Raw genomic sequence first — 20,720 nt, 5'->3', positions numbered from 1 at the left:
TCTGGTCTAGCGGCTGCACCATGGCGTTTACGTAGTAGCGAGGACAGAGGAGGCGATTATTCTTAGTAATTGAAAACAGCAGTAAAGTGCTGAGCGTTGTGTTCAGCTGCTCAGAAGAGCGATTGTGGGCTGAGGTTATCGCCGCTCCTACTCATTAGGCCCAAATGGATTGTGCTACCTTAATGCTGAATCCAGTTATTTGGAAATAATAGTCTGCGGCGATATTGTGATGATAACGCGACTGTCCGGATGCGTTACTCTTATATCCCGCTGCTGCAGGTCAGACACGGAGACCTATCTGTGGCCCACCTCTGCCGGCAGCCACCCCTGCAAGCCATGCGCAGGCCCGGTCCGCCCATGATGCCAAGTGAGGCAACTCCCTAAGGTGGCAGAAGTATGGGGACAGCACCAGGCAGAAACGGAGAGAGTACCTGGATAACCTTTACTGGGGGCAACTGTACCTGGCCAACCTATACTAGGGGCAATTGTACCTGACTAAACTATACTGGGGGCAACTGGCTAACCTAGACTGGGGCAAATGTACCTAGCTACCAATACTGGGGGCAACTGTACCTGGCCAACCTATACTAGGGGCAATTGTACCTGGCCAACCTATACTGGGGGCCAGTGGTGTAGCTAAGGAGCTGTGGGCCCCAGTGCAAGTTTTACATGGGGCCCCCCAAGCACTGTATACATAACTATTGATACGGCGCACCAAAGCACAGGGCCAATAGAGAGCTAATATTGAGCTTGAGGGAGGGCCCCCTCTGACCCAAGGGCCCCAATGCAGTCGCTACCTCTGCAACCCCTATTGCTATGCCACTGCTGGGGGCAACTGTACCTAGCTACTAATACTGGGGGCACCTATACCTGGCTACCAACCTATACTGAGGGTGTTTTTTGTGGGGGTCACCGCAGTTATAGCATGCGGTGTAGTCACAGCCCAGCTCGGAGGGGCGTGGCATCCTCACAAGTCTGCCTCAAGCATTACAAAGTCTAGAAGCAGCCCTGGCCACACGGGGTATTCTCCGTGGTAAATGTCACCGTGTAATGTCACTTCTGCTGACTTTTGTGTGACTTTTTTCTCTGAACATTTGATCTGCACAGTTGTTCCAGGTAAAGTATTGTCACCACAGGAAATGGCATTTTCCCCAAAGGTCAGCCATAGAGGACGCCATATTTCTCACGACATATTTACTTTCATACAAACCAGCACTAGAGGTGATCTATGAGATGAAATAGGGATTTCGATCTTGTTTAGCCCCCTTTTCTGCTAGTTTGGGGTCACCATGGGATATCGGGGTACTCTGAGTCTGCGACAATGAGATTAAAGCAGGCCTGAACTCAGAACATCCTCTCTGCTCTAAAAGATAAGCAACAGCATAATAACCTTTACAGAAAAACATTTCCTGGTTACAACTTACAGAGCTCCTGCAATACATCCGCATGGTGTCTACTTCCTGCTTTCATGGGCTTAACAAAGGGTTAACATCCTGTGTTTACATATTACCTGTGTCTACCGAGATCTGAGGAATTGCAGTGCTCACACAGCTGAGAGATCAAATTACACTTTGTGATTAGTTGAAGATGGGGGGTCATTTCTCTGTTTTCCTTGTGTCCTGTGCAAGAGTTCGGGTTCACTTTAAAGGGAACTGGAGGTGAGAGGGAAAGTCATAGATTTGGGGCTGCCTTGTGGTCCTTTTGGTAAGCTAAAGTGGAGAGAAGTCAGAGAAGGCTGCAGGTGGGCCCCATGTCACCTACTGGGCCCCAAGCAACTGCCTAGGTTGCCTGGTAGATGATCCTACATGCCCTCACTGATAGCCCCGCCCACAGCTCGGGCAACTGCTTGCAGCAAATCACAGGCCTCCAGACTCCTCCCTGCTGCAGCCTGGCTCCTCCCCGCCTGCATTCCCTCACTATTAGCCCCGCCCACAGCTCGGGCACCCACAGGCGACTGCTGGCATCAGATTACAGGTCTCCGGCTCCTCCCCCTTCTGACAGACGGACATTCCGTCACCATGGGGACGTAGAACATAGTGGCGCGCACGTGACTTGGTAACCATGGTTACGTGTAACACAGTGGCGGCCGCGTACGTGACGTGGTAACCATGGGGACGCGACGTAAGGGCGGGTCTCTGAGTCAGCGGTCTCCAGGAAACAGCGTGGCGCGTCACACGAGCCCCGCCCCCCCGCCGCGCGGGTCACCCTTCACCTATATTCTCCCGGGCGCGGGCTGATGACGTGTGAGGAGTGAGCGGCTGACATTGCGATGAGTGTGACCGGCAGACTGTGTGCCCGGCTCGGGCGGGCGGCCCGGGGGTGGGCGGTGCCAGCAGCTTCCCGTCCAGTCACAGCCCGGAGAGCCCTCCACAGCGCCCCCCGCTGCTCCGCCTACGCCAAGGAGCTCTTCATAGGCAAACTCAGCAAGGTAACGTCACAGCCCGGGCTCCGCCCCTTACCTTGTGGACACGCCCTCCTGAGATATTCAGTGCAGTCACAGCCCTGGCTCCGCCCCCTTTATCCTAAGGTCATCAGTCACCTGACCAGCACTGCTTCATGCATCCTATAGCTAGAGGGGGAGGAGCCATTATACCCATATACATACTATAGCTGGAGGGGAGGAGCCATTACACCCATAGGCATCCTAGAGCTAGAGGGGGAGGAGCCATTATACCCATATACATACTGTAGCTGGAGGGGAGGAGCCATTACACCCATATGCATCCTAGAGCTAGAGGGGGAGGAGCCATTATACCTATATACATGCTATAGCTGGAGGGGGAGGAGTCATTACACTCATATGCATCCTAGAGCTAGAGGAGCCATTATACCCATATACATGCTATAGCTGGAGGGGGAGGAGTCATCATACCTATATACATGCTATAGCTGGAGGGGGAGGAGTCATTACACCCATATGCATCCTAGAGGGGGAGGAGCCATTATACCTATATACATTCTATAGCTGCAGGGGAGGAGCCATTATACCTATATACATTCTAAAGCTGGAGGGGAGGAGCCAATACACCCATATGGATGGAGGGGGAGGAGCCATCACACTTATCATCAATGGAGATGGTCTGCTTTGTGCGCAGATTTAATGCAAATTTTAAGCAGCTTGAAATTGGACCAGTTAAAATTTACATAAAGTGCATCTGATTGGCTGATTTCCAAACTGCATATAATTTGCATTACGGTGGGAGTTACCCTATGGGTTGGTGATTATTGCGTTTCCTTTGAGTAGCTCTTCAGTTTGTCTGGACTCTGCAGGGATTATATTTGTGTTTATGCTCCAGTCTTTAGTGTTACGTTAATCAGTATATGGTATGCACCAATGGGGGAAATAATCCAAAAAATTGACGTGCCAGGACCCGAATCACCCGTGCACTCTCAGGTGATAAATACAATCCAGTTCCAATTGAGTCAGCACCGTCTCTGTAAATATAGCTTCTTTTATTCCATATCAAAAGTTAAAAACAGCATGGTGTATAGCAGGACAGCGACAGCTCCGCTGTTTCGGGTCGTCCACCCTTTCTCAAGCTGCACAAAGCATAACATCCACACTGATCTAAACTACATCAGCTGTTTAAATAATGAGCACCATATGTCAGGTGACCAGCAGCCGACCAACCGGCGCCGTGCGACACCCGGCGGACCTGATGGGGAACCCCATAAGGCAATATGTAAAGTAGGACCAAACTGACCCACACCCCATGGGAGGCAACCAAATGCACACAATTTGCATAAGAAATGCGGTGTATCACTCACCGCCTATGCCGCTGTTGTAAGGCAAGATCAGCGGACGTCCCAGCCATCTCACTTCCGCAAAGCTAGCGTCATAGATGACGCGTCCGGGTCACGTGTGCCCAGTCGCACAATACAGGAGCGCGCACCGTCATCACAATACAGGAGCGGCCACCGAGATGACGGTGCGCGCTCCTGTATTGTGCGACTGGGCACACGTGACCCGGACGCGTCATCTATGACGCTAGCTTTGCGGAAGTGAGATGGCTGGGACGTCCGCTGATCTTGCCTTACAACAGCGGCATAGGCGGTGAGTGATACACCGCATTTCTTATGCAAATTGTGTGCATTTGGTTGCCTCCCATGGGGTGTGGGTCAGTTTGGTCCTACTTTACATATTGCCTTATGGGGTTCCCCATCAGGTCCGCCGGGTGTCGCACGGCGCCGGTTGGTCGGCTGCTGGTCACCTGACATATGGTGCTCATTATTTAAACAGCTGATGTAGTTTAGATCAGTGTGGATGTTATGCTTTGTGCAGCTTGAGAAAGGGTGGACGACCCGAAACAGCGGAGCTGTCGCTGTCCTGCTATACACCATGCTGTTTTTAACTTTTGATATGGAATAAAAGAAGCTATATTTACAGAGACGGTGCTGACTCAATTGGAACTTTAGTGTTACGTTACACCAGCCTTGCACCATTCTTACATCATGATGTTTTCATTGTGTATAGAGATCCTGTATGAACATGTTCCCCGTTGTGTGGATTTACGTTCCTCTGTTTTGCGCACTGTATGTATGCAACCTGTGTGTGTGTTTCTTCTACTTCCAGTAAAACCTTTTGTAAACTAAAAGTCAGTTATTAGCATCTCATTGGCTTTATTATTCCAAACCCTGGAATGTATTCTGCTGTAGTTCTGGATACTTCGGTAAGGAGTTCTGGATTCTTCTTGTGCTCCCATTTGTGTATTTCCGTATGTACACTCAGAACACAGTAATGCTACGTACACACATGCGACAACGATCGTTCGTTAAGAACGACGAACGAACTTTTAATTGATGAAAGAACGACCTAAGTAAAGGTAGTTTTAAAAGGTGTGTAACGATCTGATCGTTAGAACGAACGTTACATCACAGAAAGCAACTATTGCGCCTGTGCATAAAAATGAAAAGTTCCATGGAGAAATAGTGAAATGCGCATGTCAAGCCTAGTATGAACGATCGTTTCCAACGATGTACTACTTTTGCAAACGATCGTCGTTGGTTAAAATCCGCCGAGACAGAACTTTCTTTTGTAGCGATTTGGCTCGTTCGTCGTTTGCCTTAATAGTCGGTGGTTCGTTTTTTGTAACGATAGTCGTTGGTAAAGATCGGGGAACGATCGTTACAAACGACTATAGTCGCATGTGTGTACGCACCTCAAGTCAAATAAAAACTAAGGATGGCCAACGGGATGCAAATAATTCAGAGTGTTGCAGGATTATGCAAATTTATGTAGCTTGAACATGGCCCAGTTGAATTCCACCTTGGCAGCATTTGGTCCATTTGAAGGCTGCCTACATTTGCACAATCCTGCATCAAAATGATGTGCATCTCATTGCACTTTGCCTCAGTCTCAGGCCCAGAGAAGGTGGCAGTGTTTCTGGATCATGTTTCTGGATTGTGTTGCTTGGTAGCCCTGTAACCTGCCTTAGTTTATGCAGATGGTGGATTTTAGAAGGGCTCCTAAACCTATGCAATGATTTCACCACTGAATGGCACCTGCTGTCTGAGGGCCTGGTGACCAGCCGATGCAGGTCTTCAGCCAGTCGTGGTCAGAGACTTCTCTGGATCTTCTGTATTTTTTAAATTATACTCTGTACTGTATATTGCAGATTCCTCAAATTCTTTGACATGTTGTGTTAAAATCGTTGCACTATTTGCCTGTGAAGTGCTTTGCTTCCATGTTATCTGAGTTGACCAGGTTTAATAGCTAGCTTAGTACCGTGTTTCCCCGAAAATAAGACTGTCTTATATTAATTTTTGCTCTAAAAGTTGTGCTAGTGCTACTGACATTTAAATCCCTGAATAATCTGGGCCCTGGATACATGAAAGATATGTTGCAGCTGCGTAGCAATCACCGCAGCAATCCCCGCATTCTCAGATCCACAGGTTGGCCTGGTGCACACCAGAGGAGTTTTTCTGAGCGTTTTGAGTTTTTCAATCTGCTGCTAATGTTATCCTATGTGTCTGTGCACACTGGAGCAATGAGGTTTTGTAAAAAAAACCCATAGCATTACATTGGGAAGAGCTTTTAGAGGTTTCAAAAGCTCTTCCCAATGTAATGCTATGGGTTTTTTTACAAAACCTCATTGCTCCAGTGTGCACAAACACATAGGATAACATTAGCAGCCGATTTAATAACTCAAAACGCTCAGAAAAACTCCTCTGGTGTGCACCAGGCCGTTCTAATAATCTAGTCATACCCAGAGTCCATTTGGAAACTTTTGGTCCCAGAGCCTTCTGTCATGCTGCCCCTACGTTTTGGAACTCCTTACCTCAACACATCAGGACAGCTCCATCCCTGGACGTGTTTAAATCCAGACTGAAAACCCACCTGTTCAGTTTGGCATTTGCAGAAATATAACTTTTGTTGTGTGAATACTTCATCCTACTACCAATTACTGAATCTGAGAGAGCCTAAGCGCTTTGAGTCCTATGGGAGAAAAGCGCCATAGAAATGTTATTGTATTGTATTATTTTCAGGGGATGTCCTATATTTCTATCAGGAAGTGTCTCTCAGCCGAACATTTCTTGTTCCTTTGTGGAGTGCTGTTCCTGAATTTGAGGGTATGCTACTGTACTGATAGGCACTTGCCCTGTTATCCCTGCACACAGCTGATATAACCCTGCACACAGCTGATATAACCCTGCACACAGCTGATATAACCTTGCTGTGTGCTGGGATTAGAGGACTGGTGCCCAATTGGTACCGCACCGCTATGTCCTCACTTGCTGGCCGCCTCTTCCTCCTCTTTAACTTCCGTTAGGGCTTATTTTCGGGGTAGGGCTTATATTTCAAGCATGCTCAAAATTCCACCTAGGGCTTATTTTCAGGGAAAGAGGGTATTTTATTGATATACTCATTTATCTGAACAGGCTGGTTCTGTTGTATTTCACAATGCAAGTGTCGCTGGTGTGACGTGTGATATACAAGTGGTGGAATGTGCGGTGCACTGGCAATGCTTGCGTTACCTCGGTAATAAGGTACCGATAACATTGCCGTGCATTGGTTGCGCACAAAACTTTTACCAAAATTACGTGAATACACCCCAACTGATTCCTTTCTACTTCTGTTATCTGGATGCAGCTGCCATTACTTGCACCAGCCATGTTTGGGGGATCTGAGCATCCTCCTCACGGCCGCCATCCTGGGGAATAGCAAACGTTTTTGGTCTTTCAGATCAGTCCTGTTGCAGATGTATGGCCATGATATCAGTGTTTGTATACATGAGTAAAGGAACGCTGTTGTCTGAATCTTAGGGGCTTGTATACTGGGCACTTTGCAATTGGCCTCATCTCTGACCTGCAGGCATTATTTTGGAATGTTAGGGGCTTGCGGACTGGGCCCTTTGTGTTTCGCCTCATGATTCGGGCTTTATTTTGGAAGGGATTTGGAAAGTTGGTTAGATAAATATTTTTCCTCCTCTCAGTCACAGATGGGGAAGGAGATCTTCAGGGCATGGTAAATTGCTCCATCTGCTGCTGGTACTTGATCTGTCCTCTGCTTGGCACAGCACTAGTAATGTTGAGGCATGATGAGAACCTTGAAAGTCACAGCGGTCATTAGAAGTGCAGATTTCTAATCCAACGAAACTGCAAAGGGAACTGGGATAAAATCTGCCAGCGGTCAGGTGGAGAAGTGAGCAGAAACCGTGTCCGTTTCTCAAGAGTCCTTCCCACGGAATACCCTCAGAGCTCAGGGTGACCCAGAAGGGGCAGAGACTGAAGAGCCTTCCTACTGAAAAAGCAACTCTAAGGCCTTGTGCACATTGCGTTCAGCTGGCGTGTCCGTCTGTGGTGGGTTTTTTTGCTTTTTATGAAAGCGGTTTCTGGCGATTTTCTGCACATTCGCTCGTTTTTGTGGACGTTTTTTGTAAGCGCTTTTGCAGAGCGCTTCCGTCTTTTGATCCGGAAAAAAATAAATGAGCGCTTTTTAAAACTCTTGCGCTTCAAAAAGCGCTTGGCTAATGTATTTGGATGGAATGGATCACACTAGAGCGATGTGATTTTCTCCCAAACGCCGGTCCTGCAGCATTTTTGCTGATTTCTGAGGAGATTCAGCCTCGATGTTAAGTATAGTAAAGTGGAAACTTTTCTGAAAAACGCTAGATCAGAACGGTTCTCCAAGCGTTTTTGTTACAGAAGCTGTTCAGTTACAGCTCTACTGTAACAAAAAATAACAAACGCTTCAAAAAACACTCCAAAAACTGCTAGGCATGATAAGAAAGTCGCTATGCACATGCCTAGAATTGCCTAGGAAAATGAGTTCAAAAAGCGCTAAGCGGTTGCTTTTACACTAACGCTTTTTGTTGTGCACTAGGCCTAAACCAGAAGGTATCTGCAATAGTTCAGCTGTAAGTGAGCAGCTGTGGTCTCCCATGATGCATCATTACTGAATATGCAAATGATCTTTTTATGCCTTTAAACAAAACCTGTAATGAAAAAAATCTCCCCTAGGGGGTTCTCACCTCGGGTGGGGGAAGCCTCCGGATCCTATTGAGGATTCCCCCATCCTCCTCGGTCCCACGGCGGCAGCTAAAATCCTCCCGGAACGGCGGCGATGTAAATATTTACCTCTCCAGCGCAGGTGCAGTACCGGCTCTCCGCACAGAGATCGGCAGAAATAGCCGATCGCTGTCAGGCCGCTCTACTGCACAGGCACAAGTCTCCTGCAAGTCTCCTGTACCTGCATAGTAGAGCGGACCCAACGGAGATTGGCTATTTTTGCCCATCTCCGTGCGGAGAACCGCAACAGCGCCCCCACTGGAGCCAGGAGAGGTAAATAAATCAGCGCTTGTCGAGGGAGGATTTCGGGACACTTTGGGGGAGCCAGCGCTGGACTGCCTGCATCTACAGGGGAGGGGGAAGCCTCATTGGGACCCTGAGGCTCGAAGCCCCCCCATTCCAAGGTGAGTACCCCCCAGGGGAACTTTTTTTTTTTGTTACATGTTCTCTTTTTAAAAATCCAGGCTGCACATCCAGAGTGAAACTACTGAGGGGTGTCCCGAGAATGGCCAGGTGACCACAGATGTGTCCGGGTGGGAGGATAATTTTAATGAACTGTACAGTATATTGTTGCTTTGATGGGGATTATTTTGTCTCTTTGGGACGCTGGAGACTGTCTATAAACGGTATAATGTTACCCAACACTAGAGCTCTGCACTAGCTTCTTCTGTCGCCAAAGCGTCTGTCTGTGGTATGTATATTTTAGGAACGTATTGTTACAGTATTACTACTATTATGAATTGCTATAGCGCATCGTCTTCTGTGCCATGTCTGCTGATGTAACCTGGACTGCTAATACAGTGAGGTCCACAAATATTTGGACAGAGAAGCTTTTCTAGTTTTGGTTCTGGACATTGCCACAATGAGTTGTAAATGAAACAGCTCAGATGCAGCTGAAGGTCAGACTTTCAACTTTCATACAGTGGGGGGAATAAAACGATTGCATAACAATGTGAGGCAACTAAAGCATTTTATAACCCATTCCCTTCATTTCAGGGGCTCACAACTATTTAGACAATTGACTCAAAGGCCATCTCATGGGCTGATGCGGGCAAGTCCATCGTTATGTCATATAAATGAAAAGCACATTAAATGCCTGGAGTTGATTTTCTGGTTGAACTCGATGGATTTACAATTTTTTTTTTAACTAGATTAACTATGTAACTGACTTGAGGTGTGGTGCTTGCATATGGAAGATTTTGCTGTGAGCAGACAACATGCTGGGAAAGGAGCTCTTCATGCAGGCGAAAGAAGCAGGGATGCTCAAAAAACGTATTCAGATGAAATCCAAACAGGTGTTATTCAGATTTCATCCAGGTACTTAAATCACCTGTGCGGGTGGTTGAGGGGGAAGGGGGGGTAATCTTACCCATCAGACGTCTTCTTTGATCCATCCCTTGGCGCCTCCCACGATGCGGTCCAAGCGCGTCACGTGACTACAAACACTTCCACCTTCAACCCGGAAGGAGGAAGTGTTTGTAATCACATGACCACGGCTTGGAACACATTGTGGGAGGCGCCGAGGGATGGATCAAAGAAGACGTCTGATGGGTAAGATTACCCCCCCCCCCCCCCCCCCAACGTCTGATGGGTAAGATTACCTCCCCCCCCCCCCCCCCTCTTTGACATCTGATGAGTAAGATTATCCCCCCCTCGACCACCCGCACAGGTGATTTAATTACCTGGATGAAATCCAAATAACACCTATTTGAATTTCATCCGGTGATCATCACTGGAAAGAAGCCATCCTTAAAGGGAAGGTCCAAGCAAAAAAAAAAAAAAATGAGTTTCACTTACCTGGGGCTTCTACCAGCCCCATGTAGCCATCCTGTGCCCTCGTAGTCACTCACTGCTGCTCCAGTCCCCCGCTGGCAGCTTTCTGACCTCGGAGGTCAGGGCCACATTGCATACATTTTTACGCATTCCAGCTAGTGCAGGAACAAAAATGTACGCGTTGCACCACTAATGCGTAAAAATGTATGTGTTAATGTTCCTGCACTAGCAGGAATGTGTAAAAATGTACGCAATGTGGCCCTGACCTCCGAGGTCAGAAAGCTGCCAGCGGGGGACTGGAGCAGCAGTGAGTGACTACGAGGGCACAGGATGGCTGCATGGGGCTGGTAGACACAGAACTAGCTGGCGGCGGGGGACTGGAGCAGCAGTGAGTGACTACGAGGGCACAGGATGGCTGCATGGGGCTGGTAGAAGCAGAACTAGCTGGTGGCAGGGGACTGGAGCAGCAGTGAGTGACTACGAGGGCACAGGATGGCTGCATGGGGCTGGTAGAAGCAGAACTAGCTGGTGGCAGGGGACTGGAGCAGCAGTGAGTGACTACGAGGGCACAGGATGGCTGCATGGGGCTGGTAGACACAGAACTAGCTGGCGGCGGGGGACTGGAGCAGCAGTGAGTGACTACGAGGGCACAGGATGGCTGCATGGGGCTGGTAGAAGCCCCAGGTAAGTGAAACTCATTTTTTTTTTTTGCTTGGACCTTCCCTTTAAGCTGCAAAAACAGAAAACCCCCAATTGCTACAATATTAGGAGTGGAAAAATCTACAGTTTGGTAAATCATGAGAAAGAAAACAAGCACTGGTGAACTCAGCCTTGCAGTAAGACCTGGATGTCCACAGAAGACAACAGTGGTGGCTGATCATTCTCTGTCCAAATATTTATGGATCAAACTGTAGCTCCCGTGTAATAATACTGTGCTGCTGAGTATGCTAGCACACCACACTCTGGCCTGCTGATACAGTATCCCCTGTGTAATAATACTGTGCTGCTGAGTATGCTAGCACACCACACTCTGGCCTGCTGATACAGTATTCCCTGTGTAATAATACTGTGCTGCTGAGTATGCTAGCACACCACACTCTGGCCTGCTGATACAGTATCTCCTGTGTAATAATACTGTGCTGCTGAGTATGCTAGCACATCACACTCTGGCCTGCTGATACAGTATCTCCTGTGTAATAATACTGTGCTGCTGAGTATGCTAGCACACCACACTCTGGCCTGCTGATACAGTATCCCCTGTGTAATAATACTGTGCTGCTGAGTATGCTAGCACACCACACTCTGGCCTGCTGATACAGTATCCCCTGTGTAATAATACTGTGCTGCTGAGTATGCTAGCACACCACACTCTGGCCTGCTGATACAGTATCCCCTGTGTAATAATACTGTGCTGCTGAGTATGCTAGCACACCACACTCTGGCCTGCTGATACAGTATCCCCTGTGTAATAATACTGTGCTGTGCTGAGTATGCTAGCACACCACACTCTGGCCTGCTGATACAGTATCCCCTGTGTAATAATACTGGGCTGCTGAGTATGCTAGCACACCACACTCTGGCCTGCTGATACAGTATCCCCTGTGTAATAATACTGTGCTGCTCAGTATGCTAGCACACCACACTCTGGCCTGCTGATACAGTATCCCCTGTGTAATAATACTGTGCTGCTGAGTATGCTAGCACACCACACTCTGGCCTGCTGATACAGTATCCCCTGTGTAATAATACTGTGCTGTGCTGAGTATGCTAGCACACCACACTCTGGCCTGCTGATACAGTATCTCCTGTGTAATAATACTGTGCTGCTGAGTATGCTAGCACACCACACTCTGGCCTGCTGATACAGTATCTCCTGTGTAATAATACTGTGCTGTGTTGAGTATGCTAGCACACCACACTCTGGCCTGCTGATTAGAAGATAAGATGGCGCCGGACTCGGACGCCTCGGCCACAGGGCTCCGGCCTTTTTTGCTTTTTTAGGAGGAAATCTCTCCTCCACTCACCTCTGAGCTTCACCTCTTGCTGAGGTAGGAGGCGGAGGACATGGGTACTGCCGGTCCGGCTCTGCATCGGCCACGGATCGGCATATTGAGTCGGGAAGCCCACGTGCAGGGCACAGGCATGGAGGCATGACGCCGGCAGCATGCTAGCTGATCGGGCGGACAGCTGATCGGGGCCCACGTGCCCGGTTTGGTACTTCATCGCCGCTGCCCGGACTGCTGAGGGGAAGGGAACTGTGTAGCCAGCCTGCCGCTGCTGGAGCCTTACACCACACTGGGGCCACACTAGCAGCTCTCCTCCGCTGCTGCCGGGTCCGCTGCTGCATCTGCCTTTTTACGCGGACACTGGAGGCCACTGATTGCTGCCCCGAGCCAGCCACTGCCACAACAGGTTTCAGAGACCGCAGGACCCCACACCTAAGCAGGCTCACGGGCGAGCTTGCCGACACAGAGCTCAGTGTCCATAGTCACCGCTTCCTGGGGGACCTCCCACGTGGAAGAGATCCCCAGCTGAGCTTCAGAGAGGGTCTCCACCACCATCTGCAGCCTCCAGCCTGCTCAGCCACCCAGTGCCTAACTCTGCCACTGCTGAGGACCGAGCCAGCCTGCACCACCACCCAGCCCTGAAGATCAGCTGCCAACCTGCCAACATCAGGGGAACCGGACCACAGGCATGGACACTTCTCGGTCTGATTGTCGGACCCAGGGCTGTTATTACATCTGCAGCCCTAAAAGGACTCTGCCTCTGTCTCTCTCCTCTTGCCTTGGTTCTGTCTCTTTCTTCCTCAGTCTCTCTTTAGCTATCCCTTCTCTCTATCTCTCTCTCTTTCCTATCCACTCTTTTCCAGGACACACTGCGGGGCACCTGGAACTGCTACGGAGCTGAGTGAGCGCCGCCCGTAGATGGCAGGCGGCTCCTCTCACGTAGCACCCCAGACTCCCCCACGCGTCCCTCACTACACTTATGTGCTGTATGTATGTATGTAGGTATATGCTTACTTGTATACTTTACTGTACTTGAATGTATATGTTGGATCGCATGTATGTGTGTTTGTACCATCTCCGACCCTGTATGAGCCAAAAATAATTCCGGGTACAACCCCCGTTGTACTTGGCGAAATAAAATGATTCTTCTTCTTCTTCTTCTGATACAGTATCTCCTGTGTAATAATACTGTGCTGCTGAGTATGCTAGCACACCACACTCTGGCCTGCTGATACACTATCTCCTGTGTAATAATACTGTGCTGCTGAGTATGCTAGCACATCACACTCTGGCCTGCTGATACAGTATCTCCTGTGTAATAATACTGTGCTGCTGAGTATGCTAGCACACCACACTCTTGCCTGCTGATACAGTATCTCCTGTGTAATAATACTGTGCTGCTGAGTATGCTAGCACACCACACTCTGGCCTGCTGATACAGTATCTCCTGTGTAATAATACTGTGCTGCTGAGTATGCTAGCACACCACACTCTGGCCTGCTGATACAGTATCTCCTGTGTAATAATACTGTGCTGCTGAGTATGCTAGCACACCACACTCTGGCCTGCTGATACAGTATCTCCTGTGTAATACTGTGCTGCTGAGTATGCTAGCACACCACACTCTGGCCTGCTGATACAGTATCTCCTGTGTAATAATACTGTGCTGCTGAGTATGCTAGCACACCACACTCTGGCCTGCTGATACACTATCTCCTGTGTAATAATACTGTGCTGCTGAGTATGCTAGCACATCACACTCTGGCCTGCTGATACAGTATCTCCTGTGTAATAATACTGTGCTGCTGAGTATGCTAGCACACCACACTCTGGCCTGCTGATACAGTATCTCCTGTGTAATAATACTGTGCTGCTGAGTATGCTAGCACACCACACTCTGGCCTGCTGATACAGTATCTCCTGTGTAATAATACTGTGCTGCTGAGTATGCTAGCACACCACACTCTGGCCTGCTGATACAGTATCTCCTGTGTAATAATACTGTGCTGCTGAGTATGCTAGCACACCACACTCTGGCCTGCTGATACAGTATCTCCTGTGTAATACTGTGCTGCTGAGTATGCTAGCACACCACACTCTGGCCTGCTGATACAGTATCTCCTGTGTAATAATACTGTGCTGCTGAGAATATTAGCACACCACACTCTGGCCTGCTGATACAGTATCTCCTGGGTAATAATACTGTGCTGCTGAGTATGCTAGCACACCACACTCTGGCCTGCTGATACAGTATCCCCTGTGTAATAATACTGTGCTGTGCTGAGTATGCTAGCACACCACACTCTGGCCTGCTGATACAGTATCCCCTGTGTAATAATACTGTACTGCTGAGTATGCTAGCACACCACACTCTGGCCTGCTGATACAGTATCCCCTGTGTAATAATACTGGGCTGCTGAGTATGCTAGCACACCACACTCTGGCCTGCTGATACAGTATCTCCTGTGTAATAATACTGTGCTGCTGAGTATGCTAGCACATCACACTCTGGCCTGCTGATACAGTATCTCCTGTGTAATAATACTGTGCTGCTGAGTATGCTAGCACACCACACTCTGGCCTGCTGATACAGTATCTCCTGTGTAATAATACTGTGCTGCTGAGTATGCTAGCACATCACACTCTGGCCTGCTGATACAGTATCTCCTGTGTAATAATACTGTGCTGCTGAGTATGCTAGCACACCACACTCTGGCCTGCTGATACAGTATCCCCTGTGTAATAATACTGTGCTGCTGAGTATGCTAGCACTCCACACTCTGGCCTGCTGATACAGTATCTCCTGTGTAATAATACTGTGCTGCTGAGTATGCTAGCACACCACACTCTGGCCTGCTGATACAGTATCTCCTGTGTAATAATACTGTGCTGCTGAGTATGCTAGCACACCACACTCTGGCCTGCTGATACAGTATCTCCTGTGTAATAATACTGTGCTGCTGAGTATGCTAGCACACCTCACTCTGGCCTGCTGATACAGTATCTCCTGTGTAATAATACTGTGCTGCTGAGTATGCTAGCACATCACACTCTGGCCTGCTGATACAGTATCTCCTGTGTAATAATACTGTGCTGCTGAGTATGCTAGCACATCACACTCTGGCCTGCTGATACAGTATCTCCTGTGTAATAATACTGTGCTGCTGAGTATGCTAGCACACCACACTCTGGCCTGCTGATACAGTATCGCCTGTGTAATAATACTGTGCTGCTGAGTATGCTAGCACACCACACTCTGGCCTGCTGATACAGTATCCCCTGTGTAATAATACTGTGCTGCTGAGTATGCTAGCACACCACACTCTGGCCTGCTGATACAGTATCCCCTGTGTAATAATACTGGGCTGCTGAGTATGCTAGCACACCACACTCTGGCCTGCTGATACAGTATCCCCTGTGTAATAATACTGGGCTGCTGAGTATGCTAGCACGCCACACTCTGGCCTGCTGATACAGTATCCCCTGTGTAATAATACTGTGCTGCTCAGTATGCTAGCACACCACACTCTGGCCTGCTGATACAGTATCTCCTGTGTAATAATACTGTGCTGCTGAGTATGCTAGCACACCACACTCTGGCCTGCTGATACAGTATCTCCTGTGTAATAATACTGGGCTGCTGAGTATGCTAGCACACCACACTCTGGCCTGCTGATACAGTATCTCCTGTGTAATAATACTGTGCTGCTGAGTATGCTAGCACACCACACTCTGGCCTGCTGATACAGTATCCCCTGTGTAATAATACTGGGCTGCTGAGTATGCTAGCACGCCACACTCTGGCCTGCTGATACAGTATCCCCTGTGTAATAATACTGTGCTGCTGAGTATGCTAGCACGCCACACTCTGGCCTGCTGATACAGTATCTCCTGTGTAATAATACTGTGCTGCTGAGTATGCTAGCACACCACACTCTGGCCGGCTGATACAGTATCCCCTGTGTAATAATACTGTGCTGCTGAGTATGCTAGCACACCACACTCTGGCCTGCTGATACAGTATCCCCTGTGTAATAATACTGTGCTGCTGAGTATGCTAGCACATCACACTCTGGCCTGCTGATACAGTATCCCCTGTGTAATAATACTGTGCTGCTGAGTATGCTAGCACACCACACTCTGGCCTGCTGATACAGTATCTCCTGTGTAATAATACTGTGCTGCTGAGTATGCTAGCACACCACACTCTGGCCTCCTGATACAGTATCTCCTGTGTAATAATACTGTGCTGCTGAGTATGCTAGCACACCACACTCTGGCCTGCTGATACAGTATCCCCTGTGTAATAATACTGTGCTGCTGAGTATGCTAGCACACCACACTCTGGCCTGCTGATACAGTATCCCCTGTGTAATAATACTGTGCTGCTGAGTATGCTAGCACATCACACTCTGGCCTGCTGATACAGTATCTCCTGTGTAATAATACTGTGCTGCTGAGTATGCTAGCACACCACACTCTGGCCTGCTGATATTTATTTATTTATTTATTTATTTGTTGTATTTATAAAGCGCCAACATATTACGCAGCGCTGGACATTAATTTAGGTTACAGACAATATTTAGGGGTGACAAACAGCAATATGACAATACAGGAATACAAGAAAACCAGATCACACAGCACAGTATGAGTACAAGGTAATGCTTAGTCAGTCACTGGATGGGAGCATGGAGTTAGGCAAGTTAGGTTCACTCAAATGCATAGCATGGGTGCACAGTAATAGAGGTGCATGATCAGGTAGGACACAAAAGGAGTGAGGACCCTGCCCAAAGGCTTACAATCTAGAGGGAGAGGTAGGGACACGAGAGGTAGGGGACCAGAGTTCGGCTGTGGGTTTAGAGCAATTGTGAGGGGTGGTAGGCAAGAGTGAAAAGGTGAGTTTTGAGGGCCTTCTTGAAGGTGTTGAAGGAGGGGGCTGCCCTAATGGGTGGAGGTAGGGAGTTCCATAGTGTCGGAGCGGCTCTTGAGAAATCTTGGAGGCGTGCATGGGACTGGGTGATGCGGGGGACGGTCAGGCGAAGTTCATTGGAGGAGCGGAGTGAGCGGCTAGGTGTGTATCTCTGAGTAAGATCAGAAATGTAGGTTGGACAGGTTTTGTGGATGGATTTGTAGGTCAGACACAATATCTTGAATCTGATTCTGGACTGGATAGGAAGCCAGTGGAGGGATTCACGGAGGGGAGCCGCCCTGGTGGAGCGATGGGAGGAGTGGATAATTCTGGCAGCCGCATTCATGATGGACTGCAGTGGGGCTATTCGGGTCTTAGGGAGTCCAGACAGAAGGGCATTGCAGTAGTCGAGGCGGGAAATTATGAGGGCATGGATGAGGAGTTTGGTGGTGGCAGGGGTCAGGAAAGGGCGAATCTTACAGATGTTACGAAGGTGGAAGTTGCAGGACTTTGTGAGGTTTTGGATGTGGGGAGTGAAGGAGAGTGCGGAGTCCAGGGTGACACCCAGACAGCGGGCTTGAGAGGTAGGGTGAATAGTAGTGTGGTTAACAGTGACCTGCACATCTGGGAGGTCCAGGGATGACCGGGGTGGGAAGATCATAAATTCCGTTTTGTCTAGATTTAGTTTTAGGAACTTAGCGGACATCCAGGAGGAGATGGCAGATAGGCAGGAGGAGACCTTGTCCATGGTAGTGGTGGATATGTCAGGGGTGTGGAGATAGATTTGGGTGTCATCTGCATACAGATGATAGTTAAAACCCATGGAGGAGATAACCTTGCCAATGGAGGATGTGTATAGGGAGAACAGTAGGGGGCCAAGGACCGAGCCTTGGGGGACTCCCACTGAGAGGTGGTTGGGGGTGGACGAGGACTCATTGAAGGAGGTCGTGAAGGAGCGGTTGGAGAGGTAGGATGAAAGCCAGGTCAGGGCGAGATCGTGAATGCCCATGGATTGGAGGGACTGGAGGAGTAGGGGATGATCTACTGTATCAAAAGCTGCTGAAAGGTCAAGGATACAGTATCTCCTGTGTAATAATACTGTGCTGCTGAGTATGCTAGCACACCACACTCTGGCCTGCTGATACAGTGTCTCCTGTGTAATAATACTGTGCTGCTGAGTATGCTAGCACACCACACTCTGGCCTGCTGATACAGTATCTCCTGTGTAATAATACTGTGCTGCTGAGTATGCTAGCACGCCACACTCTGGCCTGCTGATACAGTATCTCCTGTGTAATAATACTGTGCTGCTGAGTATGCTAGCACACCACACTCTGGCCGGCTGATACAGTATCCCCTGTGTAATAATACTGTGCTGCTGAGTATGCTAGCACACCACACTCTGGCCTGCTGATACAGTATCTCCTGTGTAATAATACTGTGCTGCTGAGTATGCTAGCACACCACACTCTGGCCTGCTGATACAGTATCTCCTGTGTAATAATACTGTGCTGCTGAGAATATTAGCACACCACACTCTGGCCTGCTGATACAGTATCCCCTGTGTAATAATACTGTGCTGCTGAGTATGCTAGCACACCACACTCTGGCCTGCTGATACAGTATCTCCTGTGTAATAATACTGTGCTGCTGAGTATGCTAGCACACCACACTCTGGCCTGCTGATACAGTATCTCCTGTGTAATAATACTGTGCTGCTGAGTATGCTAGCACACCACACTCTGGCCTGCTGATACAGTATCTCCTGTGTAATAATACTGTGCTGCTGAGTATGCTAGCACACCACACTCTGGCCTGCTGATACAGTATCTCCTGTGTAATAATACTGTGCTGCTGAGTATGCTAGCACACCACACTCTGGCCTGCTGATACAGTATCTCCTGTGTAATAATACTGGGCTGCTGAGTATGCTAGCACACCACACTCTGGCCTGCTGATACAGTATCTCCTGTGTAATAATACTGGGCTGCTGAGTATGCTAGCACACCACACTCTGGCCTGCTGATACAGTATCTCCTGTGTAATAATACTGGGCTGCTGAGTATGCTAGCACGCCACACTCTGGCCTGCTGATACAGTATCCCCTGTGTAATAATACTGTGCTGCTGAGTATGCTAGCACGCCACACTCTGGCCTGCTGATACAGTATCCCCTGTGTAATAATACTGTGCTGCTGAGTATGCTAGCACACCACACTCTGGCCGGCTGATACAGTATCCCCTGTGTAATAATACTGTGCTGCTGAGTATGCTAGCACACCACACTCTGGCCTGCTGATACAGTATCCCCTGTGTAATAATACTGTGCTGCTGAGTATGCTAGCACGCCACACTCTGGCCTGCTGATACAGTATCTCCTGTGTAATAATACTGTGCTGCTGAGTATGCTAGCACGCCACACTCTGGCCTGCTGATACAGTATCTCCTGTGTAATAATACTGTGCTGCTGAGTATGCTAGCACACCACACTCTGGCCTCCTGATACAGTATCTCCTGTGTAATAATACTGTGCTGCTGAGTATGCTAGCACACCACACTCTGGCCTGCTGATACAGTATCCCCTGTGTAATAATACTGTGCTGCTGAGTATGCTAGCACGCCACACTCTGGCCTGCTGATACAGTATCTCCTGTGTAATAATACTGTGCTGCTGAGTATGCTAGCACGCCACACTCTGGCCTGCTGATACAGTATCTCCTGTGTAATAATACTGGGCTGCTGAGTATGCTAGCACGCCACACTCTGGCCTGCTGATACAGTATCCCCTGTGTAATAATACTGTGCTGCTGAGTATGCTAGCACACCACACTGTGGCCTGCTGATACAGTATCCCCTGTGTAATAATACTGTGCTGCTGAGTATGCTAGCACACCACACTCTGGCCTGCTGATACAGTATCTCCTGTGTAATAATACTGTGCTGCTGAGTATGCTAGCACGCCACACTCTGGCCTGCTGATACAGTATCTCCTGTGTAATAATACTGTGCTGCTGAGTATGCTAGCACGCCACACTCTGGCCTGCTGATACAGTATCTCCTGTGTAATAATACTGTGCTGCTGAGTATGCTAGCACGCCACACTCTGGCCTGCTGATACAGTATCCCCTGTGTAATAATACTGGGCTGCTGAGTATGCTAGCACGCCACACTCTGGCCTGCTGATACAGTATCCCCTGTGTAATAATACTGTGCTGCTGAGTATGCTAGCACACCACACTCTGGCCTGCTGATACAGTATCTCCTGTGTAATAATACTGTGCTGCTGAGTATGCTAGCACATCACACTCTGGCCTGCTGATACAGTATCTCCTGTGTAATAATACTGTGCTGCTGAGTATGCTAGCACACCACACTCTGGCCGGCTGATACAGTATCCCCTGTGTAATAATACTGTGCTGCTGAGTATGCTAGCACACCACACTCTGGCCTGCTGATACAGTATCCCCTGTGTAATAATACTGTGCTGCTGAGTATGCTAGCACATCACACTCTGGCCTGCTGATA

General features: G+C 48.8%; 1 protein-coding gene across 1 annotated transcript in view; it reads left to right on the top strand.

Annotated features, from left to right (window-relative positions):
- The first annotated feature begins 2,105 nt into the window (after positions 1–2,105).
- The window catches only part of ACAD9 (acyl-CoA dehydrogenase family member 9), a 105,323-nt gene continuing 86,708 nt past the window's right edge, over positions 2,106–20,720 (top strand). Inside the window, exon 1 of the mRNA XM_068251834.1 lies at positions 2,106–2,428. Coding sequence (XP_068107935.1) covers positions 2,270–2,428 — 159 coding nt within the window. The 5' untranslated portion in view covers positions 2,106–2,269. The remainder of the gene's footprint in view (positions 2,429–20,720) is intronic.

Source organism: Hyperolius riggenbachi, chromosome 9 (genome assembly GCF_040937935.1).
Source record: "Hyperolius riggenbachi isolate aHypRig1 chromosome 9, aHypRig1.pri, whole genome shotgun sequence".
In the NCBI taxonomy this organism is placed as follows: domain Eukaryota; kingdom Metazoa; phylum Chordata; class Amphibia; order Anura; family Hyperoliidae; genus Hyperolius; species Hyperolius riggenbachi.
The sequence above is the reverse complement of the archived record's forward strand: the minus strand, read 5'-3'. Positions and strand labels throughout refer to the sequence as shown.